The sequence below is a fragment of the Mercenaria mercenaria genome, chromosome 1, assembly GCF_021730395.1.
Source record: "Mercenaria mercenaria strain notata chromosome 1, MADL_Memer_1, whole genome shotgun sequence".
Classification (NCBI taxonomy): Eukaryota; Metazoa; Mollusca; class Bivalvia; order Venerida; family Veneridae; genus Mercenaria; species Mercenaria mercenaria.
In genome coordinates this window covers 43255537-43277083 of record NC_069361.1, presented here as the reverse complement: position 1 = coordinate 43277083, position 21547 = coordinate 43255537, and the positions used below count along the sequence as shown (strand labels likewise).

Genomic DNA, 21547 nt, shown 5'->3' with positions numbered 1-21547 from the left:
TTGTTACAAGTTCGTGCTGTAAAGTCAGGCAACTATTCTTTTGATATCACTGTCTTAACATAAATTGTTCCTCGTCACGCGAGGGTCGCGTACCCTGTTTATTTATACCCGTATTTTGTACAGGATTACAGATAATGCGAATTTTAAATATTTTACTTCAGATTATACTTGCACGAGATTGCATACCTGCGTATTATTTGTATACGTTCAAAATAACATTTTGGCAAAAGATAATTGTAAGATTACGCAGCAAAAAATAAGCCAGCTGAATGATAAGGCATTTAAATTACATGTACCTCATTTCTTTAGGAACTGATACTTCTTCTGTACAGTTATACATTTGTCGGCTCGCGCAAGAAAAACAAATTAATGCTTTGTAAAAGAAAATTCCCAAAAGGAGACGCGTTACGTCGTACGGACACACATGTATGTAATCAACCACATGCTAATACATTTAAATGATATTGTGTCGCTCTTTCTTAGGTCCAGTTATTTTAATAAAGACAGAACCTAACATGTTTTTTTATGAAATAATATCAGTTTACTAAAACATTATTGGAAAGCATCAGGCATTTTCTCGTAAATACTTAATATATTTACGTCTTTGGTGCAATACAAAAGCTTAGCACTACACATTTTTCTTACTAGTATTTTCTCAGTATAATGAAGCCCGAGATGGAACCAGTGGGGTTCAAACCCGCAAACCAGTGGGGTTCAAACCCGCGACATTCACCAAACCACCACTCCTAGGTCACTGTATCCCAGTTGCAACTGTACTTACCCTTACGTTGATTTGTAATCTACTTCAATGAAATGCTTAACTTCAAAAGTGGCACGTCAAAAGACTCGAACCTGATGCACTGTACCGCGTGACTAATGATGTACTGTAGCGTTATCACACTGCACCTGGTTGCATTTTAAACAGACTTTGAAATATCTAATTACTTTTGTGCAACATGCCAATTTAGAAGAGTTGAGCATTTGTTCCAATTATTCAAGTTTTATTGTAAACATAAACGCAAGGTTCATGCTTAAGTGATGTGAACTCGTAAGGTGACCAGCCTTGGTAAATCACTTGTCAAGATTTAATGTATTCCAGTCAGGAACGGCAAACATTAATTACTTCAATAGCTGAAGAAATAGTTCGGCTTCAAACTATAGATGTGTAAATTAGCAAGCCTTAAAAAAGTGAGCTGTCGAAAGCACGTACAATATGAGGTATTGTGTTTAAAAGATGTTATTTTCGAGTTATTGGGTGCTATTTTAATGGGGAAATAAAGGATGAGTTATTTTTACGAATTAAAATGCGTAGACTTCGCGTAACATTAAGATCGTTTGCAAGTGATTAGTTGGCGAGTCCGGTTTTATACCAGGAAAACACAATGATTTAAAAACAAAAGAGCTACTGTTCACTATATACAGAGAGCGGGGGAATAAAACCACAGTCGTGGGAGTGATATAGTACGAGATGAGTTTCAGGCGCGCGTGCTGCTGTGCACGAAATCAAGAGGCTGGAACGTGTTATGCCAGACACTTGCCGCGCCAGCATGCACGTAGACCTCAAGATAACAAATGTGCATACTGCATAAAATTACATAGTAACATTTTGGAAAATAAGCAGGTCATACAATATATAATTGAGCCGTGCCATGGGAAAACCAACATAGTGGCTTTGCGACCAGCATGGATCCAGACCAGCCTGCGCATCCGCGCAGTCTGGTCAGGATCCATGCTGTTCGCTCACGGTTTCTCTAATTGCAGTAGGCTTTAAAAGCGAACAGCATGGATGGTCTGGATCCCATGCTGGTCGCAAACCCACTATGTTGGTTTTCCCATGGCACGGCTCATATCATTGATGAAATCATAAGGCATCACACATAAGTATTATAGAAGCAATCCTATATCGTTGTAGTTTTACGGCAACGTAAACAGATCGGACGGGTGTGACCTCCGTTGACTAATACTTGGCAGCAATAGTGTCTACGTCTGCAACGAGAAGGGACTGTCAGTGAAATATAAACAAAATCTCCCATATAAAATATGCCTTCTTCAGTTTTCTTAGATTGACCAAGGGGGGCCCAACTTCCGTCATAATAATTACGAAAAAAATCATCTCTTACCGATCAAATGAATAGATGATTATCCCATTTTAAAAACTTGTTATTTCATTGTACTTGGTAAATTTTAGCGCGGGGGTTGGGGCGGTTTTGTCCCCTGGAGGGAGTGGGGGATTTTGATCTGTGTGCTGTTCTTTTTGCCTTCTCAAACCAACAGGGAAAACAGACCTGCACTTATATTTTGAAATGCACGCACGTGCACACATGTAACCTCTCTCATCTCTTTCGTTGCAGTTGCCAGTGCCTGTCATTCTAACAGCTATTTGACAAAGTAGAGCGTGGAATGAATTTTAAGAACGCGTTTCCTTGTTGCATAAGTGAGCTATAAATATGTATGAATTATTATTGACTTAAGCTTAAGGACTTGACGAGCCTGTCATTGACTTATTTGCATTTTCTTTACTGCTTATTTATTTCCCCCCGTAAAGTATAATAATGTATTAAGTGTGTCAGATTTTTGGTAGTCAGCCAGATCATTTGTAAGTCTTCGCTCGCTCGGTGGGGTCTTTTATATCAGTGCGAATAATGTACATTTATAGTACTTTATACCTATTAAGTACGTGTGTGATGTCATTCAATTTAGTTTCGATTGAAACGGAAATTTGACAAAAAACCTCTACTGACAAAAACCTTTGATCTTCCTACGAGTTATAAGGACATGTACATGTTCTCAAATATTTTAGATTTGTGTTTATGCCAGATAAAATACTCGCGATCTCAAACTTAAAATAAAATAGCGACGAGTGATTATTTGTTCAGTGAGTGTTAAATATACCGGAAATACCGAAATCTCCAGGGAAGAGTTGAATTTTCGTCTCTCCAGCTCTATTACAGAAAAAGTCACCAGGCTGGGGGACATTTGCGATAAGTTCAAAATGTTGCTCATATTAAATACAAATTCATTGAGTTTAAATTTTAGACACTTTCTCAATGAGCTTTATTCTGCTATGATGAAAAAAGAACCAATTACCGATTAAGCTTTCGCCAACTTGAGACGGCAAGTACGTGATTCGCCCAAATTGTTGATAAAATGAAATTATTTGATTATTTTTATTTTGTAAGATGAACTTACTGACTTTTCAAAGTATCCCAGTAGATCTATAGTACAAAATCCCAGGTTTCAAATTATAGGCACAAAACAACTTTTCTATCAACATTTTGTATTGGTGGTTACTTAACACTTACCCTGCTATATTTCTATAATGGACTGGTCCATCTTTCAATTTGGACAGTACCATTTATTATTTAAAGGGGTTTGCACTGAAAATTTACTGACTGAATAGCGAACAGTGCAGACCATGATCAGACTGCACGGATGTGCAGGCTGATCTTGGTCTGCACTGGTCGCAAAGGGAGAATCATCTGCCGCCAGCAGGCTAAGGGTTAAAATTGTACCGATTTTCACTTGTTTTTAATCCGCCTATATCTAAGTTAGATATAATTTCATAAAACAATAATGATGATTTAGAGATATTGGAATGTTTCCCTCCCATCGGGTAGCTTTCAAGTTGAAATTTTGTAACATTTCAAGGACAGAATGAATCGTGACTCAGTTTTTACTAAACTATTTTAGTATCAGTAATTTCACACAGTCTTACTATTTTATCTTCAGTATTAAAGCGACAAGTGAAGGGTGCTCGACTGTATCGACGCCTAACCATGATCAAGAAGTGTACTTAAACTCCAGGGTACACTTTAAGAACGCTGCGGGCTTCTCTTTATTGTTGTACCTTTTTAGCTATTTATGACGTCTTTTCTGATCTCAAACTCCGCCGTTACCAGGTTACTAGGCTTCGTCGATTATTCACATTTTGAGGGAAAATTAAGAATCCATTTTCACCAAGGAGATTTTGAATGATGACCAGATAAAAAGTGTCAATCGTGGGATATCTTGAGTCAGGAAAATCTTGGTGATAACGCATACCGTAAACGGGTGTAAGACCCCGCTTACAACAAATGCAAATAGTTTAATAAGTAAATCAGACAATTCAGTGGTTCTCTAACCACATAGACAGAAAAAAAAATCACGTAAACGAATAAAAAATGACATATATAAGTCTTTCTGTTCTTCCTTTCAGTTCTTTTGTAGTATGCTTGTTTGTTGTTGCACCTCGTATTGAAGAAGCCGCCTTTGCAGAAACGGGTTTTTTTTTGTCCTTGTTTGTTTGTTTAGTCTTGTTTAGATTTTACTGATCCCTGGATGTGTGAAGTGTTGCCTGGACACGGTCCGGGGTTAGTGATAGGCGTTTCTATAATTCATACCGAGATATGAAAGCTCACAAAGGAATGATAAAGCTTGCACAGAATCGGCATTATATCAATAGACAGGGACTTTTAAAGATATCCAATGGGTATCTTTCATTACAATAGCTTATTTTTAGACACTAACCTGTAGAAAGTTCTCATCTAACAAATTTAACTTGAAAAATACGTAAACTACTTGAGCCGTGCCATGAGAAAACCAACATAGTGGCTTTGCGACCAGCATGGATCCAGACCAGCCTGCGCATCTGCGCAGTCTGGTCAGGATCCATGCTGTTCGTTAACGGTTTCTCTAATTGCAATAGGCTTTGAAAGCGAACAGCATGGATCCTGACCGTGCAGGCTGGTCTGGATCCATGCTGGTCGCAAAGCCACTATGTTGGTTTTCTCATGGCGCGGCTCACTTGAGTTTGCAGAGCTACATTCACAATTAAATGTTATTACTAAAAAAACTTCCAGTTTTGTTAATGGTAGAACATAATAAAAAAAAATATTTTTATTATATACCTATATAAATTCTGTCAAAAATGCGGCTTGTATTTCACAAGCAAATATGAACAAGCAGAAAAATATCCGTATTGAAACTTTTGTATTGTATGTTGCTGGACTACTTTCATGTAATATGCATGACCTGGCACAGTTCTACAAATAGCGCATATAAAACTTCACTCAGTTCTATTTTAACATCGACAAACATTGAAGATTTCGTTCGATAATAAAAACAATAAACAAAATAGTGGAGGTACATAATGAAAGGGTCATCATAACAATAGCTAGATCTGGGATTTTGTATTCGGTTCTCATGGATTTTGCAAGGTCGGATCACACTCGGCGCTTGCGCGTCTCGTGCGAGTCGAATACAGCATCCGGGCCAGATCGCGCTTCTATTATAATAACCCTATTATACCGTGCTAAGCTTATATATGTATTTTGTATGTTATATTTAAAACCTAAAATGCAGTACTGTTTATATATACACACAAACAAGTTACTGTTATGTTTTTAGAGAAATTATGAAGTAATTGTTCGTATTTTCGAATATGAATTTATGTATAATATATCTTTAAACTTACGATATCACAACTTTCTCGAGAGATTCGCACGTTTTATCCAATAAAAGTTCGATTTTCGAAGGAGGCAGTGATCTTAGTAGCTATTTGACTTAATACACTAACCGTTCTTCGCGTCTCTCTGCATATAGAGAAGACGAGCGTGTGACAAAGCCCTCTATGACATCACAGCCCCACCCCTGACCTGCTGATTTTTGAAATAGCGTGTAGGAGATTTTAAGGTGGACAAAATCCCTCGCGTGATCAAGGACAGCCTCACTTGCAATTAAATGTAGAATTTTTATTATTTATGAGAAGAAATACGCCGGTGGATTTACCTAAATAAACCGCGATTTATTTCTTATACGACTGCGTGATAATTAGACAAATGGGCTGCGTAAATTTTAGTAACTGTTTTTGCGGCTAGATTAATTGGATCGTTGTCAACGACCTGTTAGAGAAGAAAACAATCTGCACTGGTAAAGAGATCAACATGCATCACGCGCATGTCTGCAGCAGACGAGATTTACTGTACAGTTTCTCTAATCCGTCATAAATACTATACTTATTTTTCATTAATAAAATTCAGCATTGTACGTTTCTCTGTTTTTGTGCGCTGTAACAAATGTACAACAGACATGCATGTGTCTGGTGGAAATATTGGTAACTTTACAGTATGCTTAAATAAATTTGAGCAAAAGATGCCAGTTGAATTTGAAAAAAAATAATCTGGCAGCCAAAAATGTAAACCTGTCAAAATGGTCTTTGGCTTTGAATGGTTAGGTAGATTTTATTCATTATTACTTTGAGCGTTATGTTCATTTCCCTCAGGAAGTCCTTTTGTCCTTGGTTAAATGAAAATGAGGACGTGTAAAAACATTTAAACATGAAAAAGATAACGACAAAATTGCCCTATTCCAAAATATTGTTCGCAGCAACGGGAGTATCTCCGAAAAGTAAGTTTAGCAGATTGGAATAAATTTTGTTTTCATTGCCTGTCAGACTTTATCTTATTTGACATAACATTCGTATCAAGGATTTACCTGTTATATCGTTGCGGTGCAGCCACATTTATTAATCACATTTTACGACACCTCCCTCTTCAGAATTTAGCTGCCGCGGATTGATACGAGAGCCAGCTGGGCCAAAGTACGGCTAGAATTCCTTCCGCGTTGAGAAATGAAAGTGGTTAGTGTTAGTTACCGCGGTATTAATACCCCCAGCCTGTGTTTGTCAAGAAAATAAGTCTAAAAATGATAGTTCGGACGATTTTGTCAATGTTTAACATTGTATGGTTGCCAGAGTTTAACAGTCTACGAGTGATTTTCAAAAGGACAAGATTTTGAATGTTGTAGAGCGAAAGAATAACAGTTATCTATCACACACACGGCTCGACCTTGGATGAAATTGAAAGGGTCAATTTAGAGTGGTTAAGTGTTGTTGATTTCGCAACAACAAAAAATAATTAAAACACCATTAAGTCATTTGATTTCTAAGCCATATTAGTAATACGAGACAGTTAAATGGTAGACAATTCCGTCAAAGAGATAGATAGTTTTCCCGGTTGTGTTTTGATCCCTAACATGGCAATTTCTCATCCACCTTGGTTCCTTGTGGGGAAGATGTCATTTACTTGCGCTGAATTAGTACAAAAGTTAATAACTTTAGTATGTTAGCTGACTGTCGCACATAACTGAAATGTTGCTGCCTTTAAACTTGTGCACAATTAAGCCTATGGTGTGTTCCGCCAAATAGGGTTTTTATCATCTTGAACTTCGGATCCCCAAGAACGGTGTTAGCCGCCAAATAGGGTTTCTATCATCTTGAACCGTTTGGATCCTCAGAAACGGTGTTAGAAGTTTTATGAATTTTGAAAATATCTAATCATTTCAAGTTTTAAAACAAATCAAAGACGCGTGTTGACGATAAATCAAACACGTAACAAGATAATTTGGAAAATAAAATAAAAATGCCCTTCAGTTCCCTCCACGGAGTTGATTAGAATAATGTAGAGTATGAAATACTATTGAAATCAAGAAATCTCCTTGTTGCAGAATATAATTAAACGCTATTAGGAAATTTACCTGTACGCTGCATTATTACGTATTTACGATTTATTAAACTCATGGAGACAATCTGAATGGGGCCATTGATCACTGAAACTCGTGCATGACTAAAGAATAGGAATGGCCGCTGATGTCTTACCATTTTGATACACATGCTTACCGCAGCGTTTTCAGCCAGACGTAATTCAACAGATGTGTCGAGGTTTGTGTAGCAAAAAACACTACAGTACATTTTGTAAGAACGAAGTGTCTAGTGATAAAGTATGTTACGAGAATTATTATTGGGAAAAAAACTGAACTGAGATAAATGTGAAGAACGCCTTCGTTTGGCGGAGGCATTGTGTAATTAAACTGTTATGAAATTTATTGTCTACTGCCACACGATATGCAAAATATTAAATACTAGATATCGTATAACATATCTTACACGACGTAAATTGTAATTATACGTCGCAGTAGCACGCGCTGAGCGCAGACATTTTGTTGGCCGTGGTGTATGTCGGTCAATTGTTACTCATAATTATGCTATTCTTGAAACTGGCTTTTATTGTCATCAGTTATACTGACAAAACGACGCTGTTTTCCTCGTCTTGCCGCCTGACCTCGACCTGTCAACGCTGTCATGTTGTCGTATGTATCGGCGGGTTACTTTCCGTCAATCAAACGTTGACCTATGACGTCACGTGCGTAATCGTCTAAGGCATGCAGCCGGAGGGATAAAATTAGCCGTGAACATTTTGCTGAAGGCAGTCGTAACATTTAAAAATGATTGCGCCTCTAATTAAGGTCGGAGAAACTCGAATCTTCTATCGATATCAAACCATAATACATTCGTGTTTTTTTTTCCTCAGACGGTGTTAATATTTTATTGAATTACTAATGTTTCCCCACTTCAGTGTCACCGATCCGCTTACGAAGCTTGCAGATTTATCAGCAAGATAAACGCCACCACGAAATGAATAATATTTATGCAGAAATTTTCTTCAGGGACGAGTTTAAATACGGCCAACATTTTTATATGGCAACATTCTCTTGTTTCTCTAGAAAGGAATAAAATAAGCAACGTAATAAAATTACACATTCTCTTCTATATAGGCAGCTCCAAATTAAAAACGATAAACCATTTTTAAAGCGAATACAATAATTACAGGTTATACGTGTATCCGCCCGACCATATGTGTTTGTGTACGTGCTTTGAAGACGTGTCCGGTCCAGAACTTTGCAGTGCATGGTGGGATTTTGAAATAACTTGGGCCAGTTGACCGCCATAACAAGACGGTGTCTTTAAAGTCAAGGCCACACTGAGAGGGGCAAAGAGTTAAAATTATTTTTATTGTCCTGCTGTTTATGCATGGCTATTCAAAATAACTTGACGCAAACATTCGCCATAATAAGACGATGTTTCAAGACTCAAAACCAAAGTCACAAAAAAAACAATTAAATAACTTATTTATGCATTGATGGATATTCAGATAACTTAGCGCAAAATATAAGACAACACGTATCATATGCAAGACTGACTGAGACTCCAAGCATAAGGTTCAAAGTCACACTGTTAATAAAATATTTTACAGTTTTTATTAAATTGTCGTGTGTCATTAAAATAATTTGGCACAAACGACACCTTGCACACATTTCTTTGTCTACCTTATACGAGAAATTATTACTCCCTGTACGCGGCGAGGACTTCCGGTTACTAGTACTTGGGGAGGTGGACACAAAAATTATATGTTGTTTTCGTTCATCTTGCTGCGTAATAATTTTGTTTTCAATGTGGAGACATTCCTTCGTGTAACAGAAGAACAATGACTCGTAATGCATCTGTCGTGTCCTTCCGTTTTCCAACTCTTCTTTGTGTATATCGCATTGCGTGCACTGAAATGTGAGGATGTTTTAATAAGGATCCAACGCAGACAAATATGATTTAAAGCTACTGTTTCGCAAATATTTCTATTAAGGATAAAGTTATGTTAAAGAAGTTTTCAAATCATTTTGTTTCAAAAAGGAGGAAAAGTTTTTGATTAACATGTAGTTTTTCAGCATCACTACACTGTAAAAAATCATGCTTAGAAACGACTTAAAAGAGTTGTTATACATTTTGTGTTGTTGCTTTTTTTAGCACGGAGTTTTCATGGATATTTGTCTGTTTTCAATAACGGCATTAGTGTGCCAAAAAGTTTGTATAGCAATATTTTGCTCTATCTGCGGACGAGTAGCTTTAATATTGAAGTCAATTTATTTTCTTTACATCATGTATCGGGTTTAGGTAAAATTGTTAAGTAAACTTATAAGTGGCGTTTCAATTTCAGCAGAAGACATGTGCATAAAACTTGTTTTTTTGTCTATATTTATATATGTAATAGACGACTCGTTTGCATGACAAAATCACTCTGCCAGCATTTGTTACAAAGGCCCTATATCAGCGCTGTCAATAATAGATAAAGCAAGAAACATTTATAAAATCGCTTCTTTACGTGACAGTGAAAATTAAATTGTCTAAAGTTTAGGCATTGGCAGATCGCCATTCCGCTAGATGTCTCTTTACTCGGAAAGTAGTGAAGAGTTTGCATGCCGTGCTGTATTTAGCGTGATATTTTCGGGAGAAATTGCGGACGCGGGCGCCATCTTGGCGGACTGTGTTTCGTGTTTTGCCGGGGGACGGGTTCCAAACACGGCGTTTGTAAAGTATTCAGAGCCATAATTCCTGGTGTGCTGAAGCTGAATTTACGTTTCACATGAACAAATTGCGTGATATTATCAAGTTTCTCCGTGTTTTTCTCCCAATACTTGTTAATCAGGTTTAAAGCATTCCGTAATTCTTGCATTGATAAGGAATATTGTGCAACGGTTTTTTTTTTCCAATTTTATTCCCAAGAAATGGAAACCTTTAGTAATCACATATAATATGTATATTAGTTAGGAAGTTCGTTCGTCCGTTCGAAATACTGTCTCACCAATATCTTGTTAACGGTTCTAGGGATCCCAGTGAAACTTTTTTTATTAGAAATATTAAGAGGAAATAAGCAGGGTTAGGCTGTTTAGCATGTATCTGCTCTAACTGTTTTAACCGTGCATTTTTGAAATGAAACTTTACACAAGCATGATGAAAAGGCGTGTTTGACACGCATGAGTTAGACGGTAGACCCTTGCAGCCAAGGGCACCTGGGTTGTGGCACTTTTAAACAATTTAAGAGATTTCAGTGAAGGTTTACAGAAATGATAAGCATGGTGCGGTGTGTTTCCCTCTAGGGTCAGGTCTGAACACGCAAGGTCAAGGTCACAGGCAATGACGTTTGTTTCAGGGTTTTTAAATACTTCTGTTGATCTAAACATGCAGATTATGAAACAGAAATCAATGCACAGGTGTACAGCATTTAATTTTGTACTACAGTCGTATTGGTGATATGCGTGTTCACGTACGCGTTCCTTGTTGATAACTTATTTTGTATCCAACTAATGATGGGCTGTTATATTGAAATTCGACATTCTTACTGTGTATTGATTTTGTTTGGTTTAATCATATAGGTCATATGGTGAATTTCCATCTTTTTAGCCTAGTGACAGGGGGAGCTTTTGTGATCGGCCTTCGTCCGTCCACAATTTCTTGTAAACACGATAGAGACCACATTTTGCAATAAATTTTAATCAAACTTGCCCACAACTTGTATCGGCGTAATATCTCGGATCCTTTCAAAAACTGGTCAGATCCCATCATTGGTTCCAGAGTTATGGCTCCTTAAAGGGCCAAAATTTGCTATTTTTTGCTTGTGAACACGATAGAGACCACATGTTGCAATCAACTTTAATCAGACTTGCACACAACTTGTATTGGCATAATATCTCGGTTCCTTTCGAACACTGGCCAGATCCCATCATGGGTTTCAGAGTTATGGCCCCTTAAAAGGCCAAAATTTGCTATTTTTGGCTTGTGAACGCGATAGAGACCACATTTTGCAATCAGCTTTAATCGGACTTGCACGCAACTTGTATTGGCATAATATCTCGGTTTCTTTCGAAAACTGGCCAGATCCCATCATGGGTTCCAGAGTTATGGCCCCTTAAAGGGCCAAAATTTGCTATTTTGGCTTTTGCAGCGATATAGAGACTTCATTTATGGTTTGATTTGATACAAACTTGCAAAATATCTTCAACAACAATAAATCTTGGATTCCTTGATGAATCTGTAAGATCCAGTCATAGGTTCCGGAGCTACGGCCCCTGATTGACCCCTGAAAGAGCCAAAATTTGTTAATTTTTACCTTGTGAACACGATAGAAGTGACATTTTATATTTGATTTTAACCACACTTACACACAACTTAAGTCACAATAAGATCTCGGTTCCTGTCGAAAAGCGGCTAGATTCCTTCATGGGTTCTAGAGTTACTGCCCAGTTTCTATTTTGGCCCTTTCAGCCATATAGAGGTTTCATTTATGCTTTGATTTGATACAAACTTGCATAGAATGATTATCTTGATGATCTCTAGGCCTGGATCGAAACTGGGTCATGTTTGGTCAAAAACTAGGTCATCAGGTCAAATCAAAGGAAAAGCTTGTTAACAACCTAGAGGCCACATTTATGACCCTATCTTCATGAAACTTGATCAGAATGTTTATCTTGATGATTTCTAGGCCAAATTCGAAACTGGGTCATATGGGGTCAAAAACTAGGTCACCCAGTCAAATCAAAGGAAAAGCTTTTTAACACTTGAGGCCACATTTATTACCCTATCTTCATGAAACTTGGTCAGAATGTTTCTCTTGATGATTCCTAGGCCAAGTTCAAAACTGGGGTCAAAAACTAGGTCACCCAGTCAAATCAAAGGAAAAGCTTGTTAACACTCCTGTTCATTTGATGTGCATGAAACTTGGTCAGAATGTTTTTCTGCATGAAATATCGCATGAATTTTATCTGGGTCATGTGGTTTCAAAAACTAGGTCACCAGGTCAAATCAAAGAATAGGCTTGTTTACACCCTAAGGGGCACAGTTTTGATTCTATCTTCATAATGGTCAGAATGTTTGTTATCATGAAGTCTTGGATGATTTCAGATCCGGGTCACGTGGGATCAAAAACTAGGTCACTAGGTCAAATTAAAGGAAAAGCTTGTATACACTCTAGAGGCCACTTTTTTGCTCCAATCTTCCCGAAACTTTGTCAGAATGTTTGTTTTCATGAAATTTTGGACAGGTTTGAATCTGGGTCATGTGGGTTAAAAAAACTAGGTCAAATCAAAGAAAATGCTTGTTTACATTCAAGAGGCCACGTTTTTTGGTCCAATCTTAATGAAAATTGGTCAGAATATTAATTTTGTCTCCATTTAATCACTAGGTAAAACATGTTTATACTGTAATGGTGTGTTACTCAGGTGAGTGACCTACGGCCATCTTTGCCCTCTTGTTTATGGTGGAGGAACATGATGTGGCCCAAAATCTTCAAATAATATATAAGTAACCTGTATGTATCTTCAGTAACTGTTGATTACTCCCTATATGTCTTTGGTAGCCTGAGTCATTGCGTATGATATCCCTCTTTCATTGTTCAAAGAAAAAGTAACCTCTAACCAAAGTTAACCTCCATATATCCTTGATAACCTCAGTATTTTTTCAACTTAATAGTACCTGGATAATATCACCGAGCTTTTGTAAGCCAACTGGATGGCTTTTTCACATGAATAAACTCTTCACTCCAAGAAAGATTTTCTTTGTATCAAATCTAAAAAAGAGAGGAACAAGGGTTATATTTTCTTTTTTTAGCTCACCTGTCACGTGACAGGGTGAGCTTTTGTGAATGCCCTTTGTCCGTCCGTCCATTGTCCATTGTCCATCCGTTCACAATTTCTTGTGAACACGATAGAGACCACATTTTGCAACCAATTTTAATCAAACTTGCACACAACTTGTATTGGCATAATATCTCGGATCATTTCGATAACTGGCCAGATCCCGCCATAGGTTCCAGAGTTTTGGCCCCTTAAAGGGCCAAAATTTGCTATTTTTGGCTTGTGAAAATGATAGAGACCACATTTTGCAAATGATTTTAGTAAAACTTGCACACAACTTCTATTGGCATAATATCTCGGTTTCTTTCGAAAACTGGCCAGATCCCATCATGGGTTCCAGAGTTATGACCCCTTAAAGAGCTAAAAATTGCTATTTTGGATTTTGCAGCCATATATAGACTTCATTTATGGTTTGATTTGATACAAACTTGCAAAATATCTTTAAGAACAATAGATCTTGGATTCCATGAGGAATCTGTCAGATCCAATCATAGGTTCTGGAGTTACAGCCCCTGATTGACCCCTGAAAGAGCCAAAATTTGTTAATTTTACCTTGTGAATGCTATAGAAGTGACATTTTACATTCGATTTTAACCACACTTACACACAACTTAAGTCACAATAATATCTCGGTTCCTTTTGAAAACCAGCTAGATAGTTACTGCCCCTGAAAGGGGCAAAATTTTCTATATTTGCCCTTTCAGCCATATAGAGGTTTCATTTATGCTGTGATTTGATACAAATTTGCACAGAATGTGTATCTTAATGATCTCTAGGCCAAGTTCAAAACTGGGTCATGTGGGGTCAAAAACTAGGTCATCAGGTCAAATCAAAGGAAAAGCTTGTTAACATCCAAGAGGCCACACATTTATGATGTTATCTTCATGAAACTTGATCAGAATGTTCATCTTGATGAGTCCTAGGCCAAGTGTAAAACTGGGTCATGTGGGGTCAAAAACTAGGTCAAACTCTCAAATCAAAGGAAGTGCTTGTTAACACTCTAGAGGCCATATTTATAACCCTATCTTCATGAAACTTGGTCAGAGTGTTTATCTTGATGATTCCTAGGCCGAATTTGAAACTGGGTCATATGGGTTCAAAAACTAGGTCACCCGGTCAATGAAAGGAAAAAGCTTAACACCATTGAGGCCACATTTATGATCCTATCTTCATAAAACTTGGTCAGAATGCTCATCTTGATGATTTACTAGGCCAAGTTCAAAACTGGGTCATGTGGGGTCAAAAACTAGGTCACCGACTTAAATCAAAGGAGTGCTTGTTAACGCTCTAGAGGTCGTACCTTTGAGCCTATCTTCATGAATCCTGGTAAAATGTTTATCTTGATGATTCCATTGCCAGATCCGAACCTGGGTCATGTGGGGTCAAAAATTAGTCATCACTCAAATCAAAGGAACAGCTTGTTAACACTGTAGAGGCCATATTTATGACCCTGTCTTCATGAAACTTGGTCAGAATGCTTGTCTTGATGATTCCAAGGCCAAGTTTAACAGGTGAGCTATATAGGGTCATCATGACCCTCTTGTTTTAAAGTTTATGTTAGATCATTACCGACAGCTTCAAAACAGTATTTGGAAAAAAATGTGTGTATAAATGTGGTAACATGTTGGTAACAAGTTTCAGATTAATGCAAAATATTTGAAACAACTTCAGATCATCAAAGCTGATCTATAGGGAATAGTCTTTAGGTGAATATATTTTATAATTCGTTTAAATTCGATGGATCTGTTACAGAGTTTTGTTAGCAGAACAAATCTGTGATTTAGCCTTTACATCAACTTCCCTGCATCCAGTCACAAATTATCCAGATAAATTTGAGTTACTGTAGCATTGTCTTCTGCCAAAATCTGTCAGGTCAAGGTCACAGAAATGGTAAATTCTTCTTCAATAGAAAGAAGTGGCAGTTGTGAGTGTACTTTTGATAAAGTGGTGGGATTGCTGAAGATGAAATATACATGTAGATGAAAATTATGTCGTATTGTTTTTGCCATGTCCCTCCATCCATCCGTCTGTCTGTGACATTTCATTTCTGATCAATAACTTGAGAACCATTTCACCTAGAACATTCAAACTCTATAGGGTGATAGAGTTTATAGAGTAGATGACCCCTATCATTTTACGGGTCACCCCAATGACCCCATCAAAGTTCAGGGTCACATGGCCTGCTGATTGAAAACCATTTCCGATCAATTAACCCACAACCTTGAAATTTCAGAGGATGATTGAACATGCCAAGTAGATGAATCCCAATGAATTTTTTGATTAGCAGGTCAGATGTCAAGGTCACAGGGGCCAGAATATGAAAAACCATTTCCGATCAGTAACTTGTGAACCACTTGACCCAGAACGTTCAGGTTGATGTAACTTGCAGATAAAATATGACCCCTATTACATTTGGGGTCAGTAGGTTAAAGGTCAAGGTCACAGGGCCAGAACATGGGAATCCTTTTACAATCAGTAAATGAGAACCTTTTGACCCAGAAGGTTGATACTAAATGGGATAATTGGACAAGCAGAGTAGATGACCCCTATTGATCTTGGGGTCCATATGTCAAAGGCCAATGTCACAGGGGCAAAACTGTTTCCATTCAGTTACTTCAGAATCAGTTCTGTAAATAGGAGTATTTCAAAAATCAAATTTTTTGCTCTAACACGCCTGTATTGTGATTTGGGCACTTTAGAGGAAATTAGTTTTCGTAATGTCGTCCTCTGTAATATATGCTAGAATTTTGCCATCTTTAACATCTTCACATATTGAGCTTCGATGTCTCAATAAATCGCCACTAATTACATGTTTTATGTCCAATACGTCAAGCTTATTTCCGTAGTTTCTGTAATTATATAGTTTCTAAGATACGAGATGAGGCGGTTGCATGACGATGTCCATTGTGGAACTCTGGATTGCATGCCATCTCTCATATTGTACCCACATAACAGGAATGAAATGAAAGAAACCATTTACTTTAGACTTATTATAGGATACTGTTATGACATAAACATATATTTTATTGCGACTGAAAAAAGTAATTGTTGATGAAACTACTGAAAGCACTGGGGGTTTTATGAGATGAAGAAAAAAATTAAGAGTGTTTGACATACTAGCCTGCATAATGTTTGTATTTTGTTACTGTTAGAGAATTAGACAGTCTCATTATTATTTTCAGTAGAAACTGGCCCATTTATGTAGCTGAAAAATATATATTTTTATTTTCACTGTCCTGTATTATTTTGCGCTGTTTCCCTCCCATTTTCACTTTTTCCCTACCATTAATTTACTTTTTCTGCTTCTGTTAGCATTTCTGCCATTCTATTTTCTCATTTTCATTCCTATTTTTCTCTCATTATACTTTGCTGTCTAGGTTATCTATAATTACTTCCCTTGTCAATGGTGTTAGCTGCAAAGGGAGGCAACCAATGCAGTTGAAACATCAAGGAGAATAACTTCTGTTTAACTTCCCAGTATATCATATTTTACTCGATAGTTACTCCCCTTTTTACCTCATTTTATGCAAAGGGAAGTAATCAAATATATATATAATGTGTCAGGTAAGGTAACTATTGTCTTACTGTAAATTAGTTCCAATACAACAAATGGTATTACCACAGAACAAGATACATAATGGTACTGAAAGCCATTACTTAATTGAAATACTGTTGAGAAGTGGTGTTAAAACAGTATGAAATGTTTTTGAAAAATGGTGTTAAAATTGTAAAAAAATGCTGTTGAAAATGATGTTAAAACTGTATCAAAGCAAAAAGCAGCAAGTGTCAGCTAGATTGAATGTTTTCTCAAAACTTCTCTCAAAAAGTAAAAAAAGATGTATTTAAAATCGGAGGGATTGTATTTCAGTGTCAACAACCTGTTTGTTCAGAAAAAGAGGAGAAGTTAAGTATCCAGCTGACAAAGCTTTCAAGGAATGTTTTGAATGTATCAGAAGTGAGAACAAAAGCAGAACATTTGATATGTTTTACTTTAACAAAACGAACTACTGTCATTTTTATTATATAGTTTTTTCGAAAAAGGAAATGTGAAATGCTATTCGCCCACAGTTTTGGTGAAAGTTTTCAAATTGTCATTTCCACCAAGTTTGGCATAGTAAATATGACACTGAAAAATGATAAACTGGGTGAAAATAAAAGTTAGGTATTCATAACTTTATCATGACATCAGAAGTTCTAGCTGTCCAATCAGAGAGCTGCATTTTCAAGTACCTGCTAGTTTCCACATGGGGAAAACGAGGTATTTTTCCATTGAACATATAGTGACATTAGAAATAAAATGCAAGAAGAATGAAAATTTTCTGCATTATATCAAAAACGTTGCAACGGTTTACTACCTTCTTCACAAGATTTTTGGTTATTTTTAGTTATTTATAAGAAATATATCTTGCAAAAATCTTATGTCAGTAAGTTTGTAGCACTGGTCAGTTTCAGAGTACTCACTTTTTATGGATTTTTGAGATAATTTGTTTTCCCTAAAATGAGTAAACATTATTTGTCACCTTGTCCCAAAAACTGGATTATGTGCTTTTTTATTTCAATGTATTTCAGTGTATTTTTTATCCACTTTTTACACTGTGGTGATGAAAAATTGTTTTAAGTCACAGTGACACATTTTAAATTTAAATAAAATATTTGGGGAAAACTTTGAGAGCCACTTTAGGGATAATTTCAGGCCCTGTGCTGTGATTGAAATTCGAACACTGAAAGGTAGGGGGCAATGATTAGCCATGGAAGCTGCTACTGTTTAAAGTGCAGATAAAATAGTTTAATACTATGGCAACAAAAAATGAAAATAACTACAATATGATAATTACATAGATGCCACATGCACAATATTTATACTGTATACGTAAGTGGTTAATTTTGTGACGTGGAAATATTTACCATTTCTGCAAATGATTGACAAAATTGGAAGCACGCAAAAGTTAACACCATATTTACCTCTAAATAAGATACCCATTAGCTGCTGTTGACGATAGAAATATAGCATTAAAAAATGGTGATGAAAAAAGTGAATCACATTGTAAAACAGTATTGTATTCAGAGAGATTTTCTTACAGTAGTATACAAAATCAATAGGGTGCATTCTGTACTAGGTCATCTTTTGTCATGACAGTGTCGTGTTATAACGATATTTCCAACGAAGCAGATCAGTAGGTTTGTCTGCACAATCATATTTAGATTTCTGTATGGTGTCATTATGGTTTATAGAATTCCTAGAAATGTTAAATATTTGCGGAGGAAGATCTGCAAGCTCCGCAGTCTAATTTAGAAATGACATTTTACCTGTTACGTCTTATAATGTCAGACAGTGTCTTGTATGGATACTTTGTCTTGGTGTCATATGTATTGCCCTGATGCCCTCTTTATATATGCTATAAGGTAGTGGGCTCCTAATGGAAAAAAATGTTGAGATAGCACATAATTATGTACCATTATTCTGAATAGTTTTCTATAGGAATCAGCATTCAATATTGAATCCTGGGTTTGCTGTATATGAAGATTGATTTATTTTACTTTTTGTTATTTGCCTCATGTTTATTTATATTTATCATTTTTAGCTCATCTGATTTTTTGAAAAAAAAATGATGAGTTATTGTCATCACTTGAGCAGTTGTCGGCGTCGGCGTCGGCGTCGGCATCGGCGTCGGCGTTGCCTGGTTAAGTTTTATGTTTAGGTCAGCTTTTCTCCTAAACTATCAAAGCTATTGCTTTGAAACTTGGAATACTTGTTCACCATCATAAGCTGACCCTGTATAGCAAGAAACATAACTCCATCTTGCTTTTTGCAAGATTTATGGCCCCTTTTGTACTTAGAAAATATCAGATTTCTTGGTTAAGTTTTATGTTTAGGTCAACTTTTCTCCTAAACTATTAAAGCTTTTGCTTTGAAACTTGGAATACTTGTTCACCATCATAAGCAGACCCTGTACATCAAGAAACATAACTCCATCTTGCTTTTTGCAAGAATTATTGCCCCTTTTGGACTTAGAAAATCAGTTTTCTTGGTTAAGTTTTATGTTTAGGTCAGCTTTTATCCTAAACTATCAAAGCTATTCCTTTAAAACTTGCAACACTTGTTCACCATCATAAGCTGACCCTGTACAGCAAGAAACATAACTCCATCCTGCTTTTTGCAAGATTTATGGCCCCTTTTGGACTTAGAAAATCAGTTTTCTTGGTTAAGTTTTATGTTTAGGTCAGCTTTTATCCTAAACTATCAAAGCTATTCCTTTAAAACTTGCAACACTTGTTCACCATCATAACTCCATCTTGCTTTTTGCAAGATTTAACGCCCGTTTTGGACTTACAAAATAACATATTTCTTGGTTAAGTTTTATGTTTAGGTCAACTTTTTCTCTTAAACTATCAAAGCTATTGCTTTAAAACTTGCAACACTTGTTCACCATCATAAGCTGACCCTGTACAGCAAGCAACATAACTCCATCCTGCTTTTTGCAATAATTATTGCCCCTTTTGGACTTAGAAAAATCATTTTCTTGTTTGAATATTATGTTTAAGTCAACTTTTCTCATAAACTATCGAAGCTATTGCTTTAAAACTTGCAACAGTTTTTCACCATCATAAGTGGACACTGTACATCAAGAAACATAACTCTATCCTGCTTTTTGCAAGAGTGATGGCCCTTTTTAGACTTAGAAAATCATGGGTAGGACAATATTTCTATTATACAAAAAAAATCAGATGAGCGTCAGCACCCGCAAGGCGGTGCTCTTGTTTACTGTACTTTCAGAGTTACTGAGGTTTGTGAGTCGCCAAATGTAAGAAAAGCCAAAGGTCTGATCGAGGACTTGTCTCACATTAAAGAACAAGTGAAAGGACTAGTAGAGGTAAGTATAGGGATTAAAATATAAAACTGGAGAGTTTGGAGACCAGTCTCAAAGTGCAGCCTTGCCATTGGTCAGTTTCAAGATTATTTTCATGAACAGCCAATGAAAGGCTGGAGTTTTAAGACTGGTCTTCAAACTCAAATTTATAACCATGTACTCAAACCGCTAGTCTACAAAAACACACACAGTCAAACCTGTAATAAAGACCACCTATGAACGGAGACCATCTGGCTCTTAAGACCGCTGGTTTTGTTTCCTATATTATAGTTACAGTGTGTTTTAACCTGTGATAAAAACCACCTGCCTATGTAAAGACCACTTTTTGTCTTTTTCCAAGGGTGGTCTTTATTGACAGGTTTCACTGTATAAGGAAGTAGTTTTGAAGCCAAACGTTGCTGTTGAAGTAGTTCTAAATAATGGAAGTTGGGGTAAGTAAATAGTTAAACTAGGAGAGAGCCTCTATGCCTGACTATAAAGGTTGTTGAATTGGATTCACATTCACTTCTCCAGATTGTTGGTTTTTGTTATACCATGGGTTAAATTATTTCATGTTAGGAAGCCATCGAGGTAGACTACTGAGATTGGTGGTTTTACCCAGGTGCAAACGGGCACCAAAATATTATGTGTGAAGGGGCCCCTTGAACTTCCCCCTTCATCAAAGCATAAAGCAGGAGGTTACTTTACAAGTAAAGCTGTAGATATGACCTTTGTTTTAAGAAAAAGGAATACCAGTAGACCCAGTGTTAGATACCAGAGCAGCCAAAGACTTTTTACTTTAGGACTACAGACACACTTTTACTCCTATCTAAACAACTTAAATTCATTTCTTTATTGCATCTTTTATGGCTTGCCTTCTATCCTGGTACAGTTGAAAAACTTTGTAGTGTAAATGTGAGGTTAATAAATTGTACTTACACTTTGATTACAGACTATAACCTCTATGAATGGCACGCCACTAAGGAGCAGATAACTCCATACAATGGCAGATATTTTCTTCATTTTATAAGAAATTTTTAAAGTCTGTCTCACTAACTTTGATCTGACATGAAGTACTGTAACAGAATCAAAGGACATATAAACATGTTTTTATGAACTGAAAATATGTCAACCTCAGGAATTTCAAGGGTTTTTGCAGCAATTGTCTGGTTTCCTGTGCAGCTGAATTTTATTTTTTCTATGTCAACTCGCTATTCTTTATCTTTACTTCATTTTTACATATTTTCAAAAAACTGAAAAAGTATAATTCTCTAGTTTCTATTGATTGTACTTTTAGTCCCGAGTGAAACGGCTCATTGACATTTTGCACAGTGTGTTAATTTCAACTGTTGTTTTTTATAGGACAAAGAAAACTGGAAGTCAGCTGCAAAGGATAGTAGCATACAAGTACAGACAGTAAATAT

The 21547-nt window shown here is 36.6% G+C and overlaps 1 protein-coding gene across 3 annotated transcripts in view; it reads left to right on the top strand.

Annotated features, from left to right (window-relative positions):
* Positions 1-21547, top strand: part of LOC123523113 (protein TALPID3-like) — a 140335-nt gene that overhangs the window by 55600 nt on the left and 63188 nt on the right. For all 3 annotated transcript variants that reach the window (XM_053545578.1, XM_053545585.1, XM_053545576.1), the window contains exons 12-13: positions 20051-20147; positions 21486-21539. In XM_053545578.1, the coding sequence (XP_053401553.1) occupies positions 20051-20147; positions 21486-21539 (151 nt within the window). The remainder of the gene's footprint in view (positions 1-20050; positions 20148-21485; positions 21540-21547) is intronic.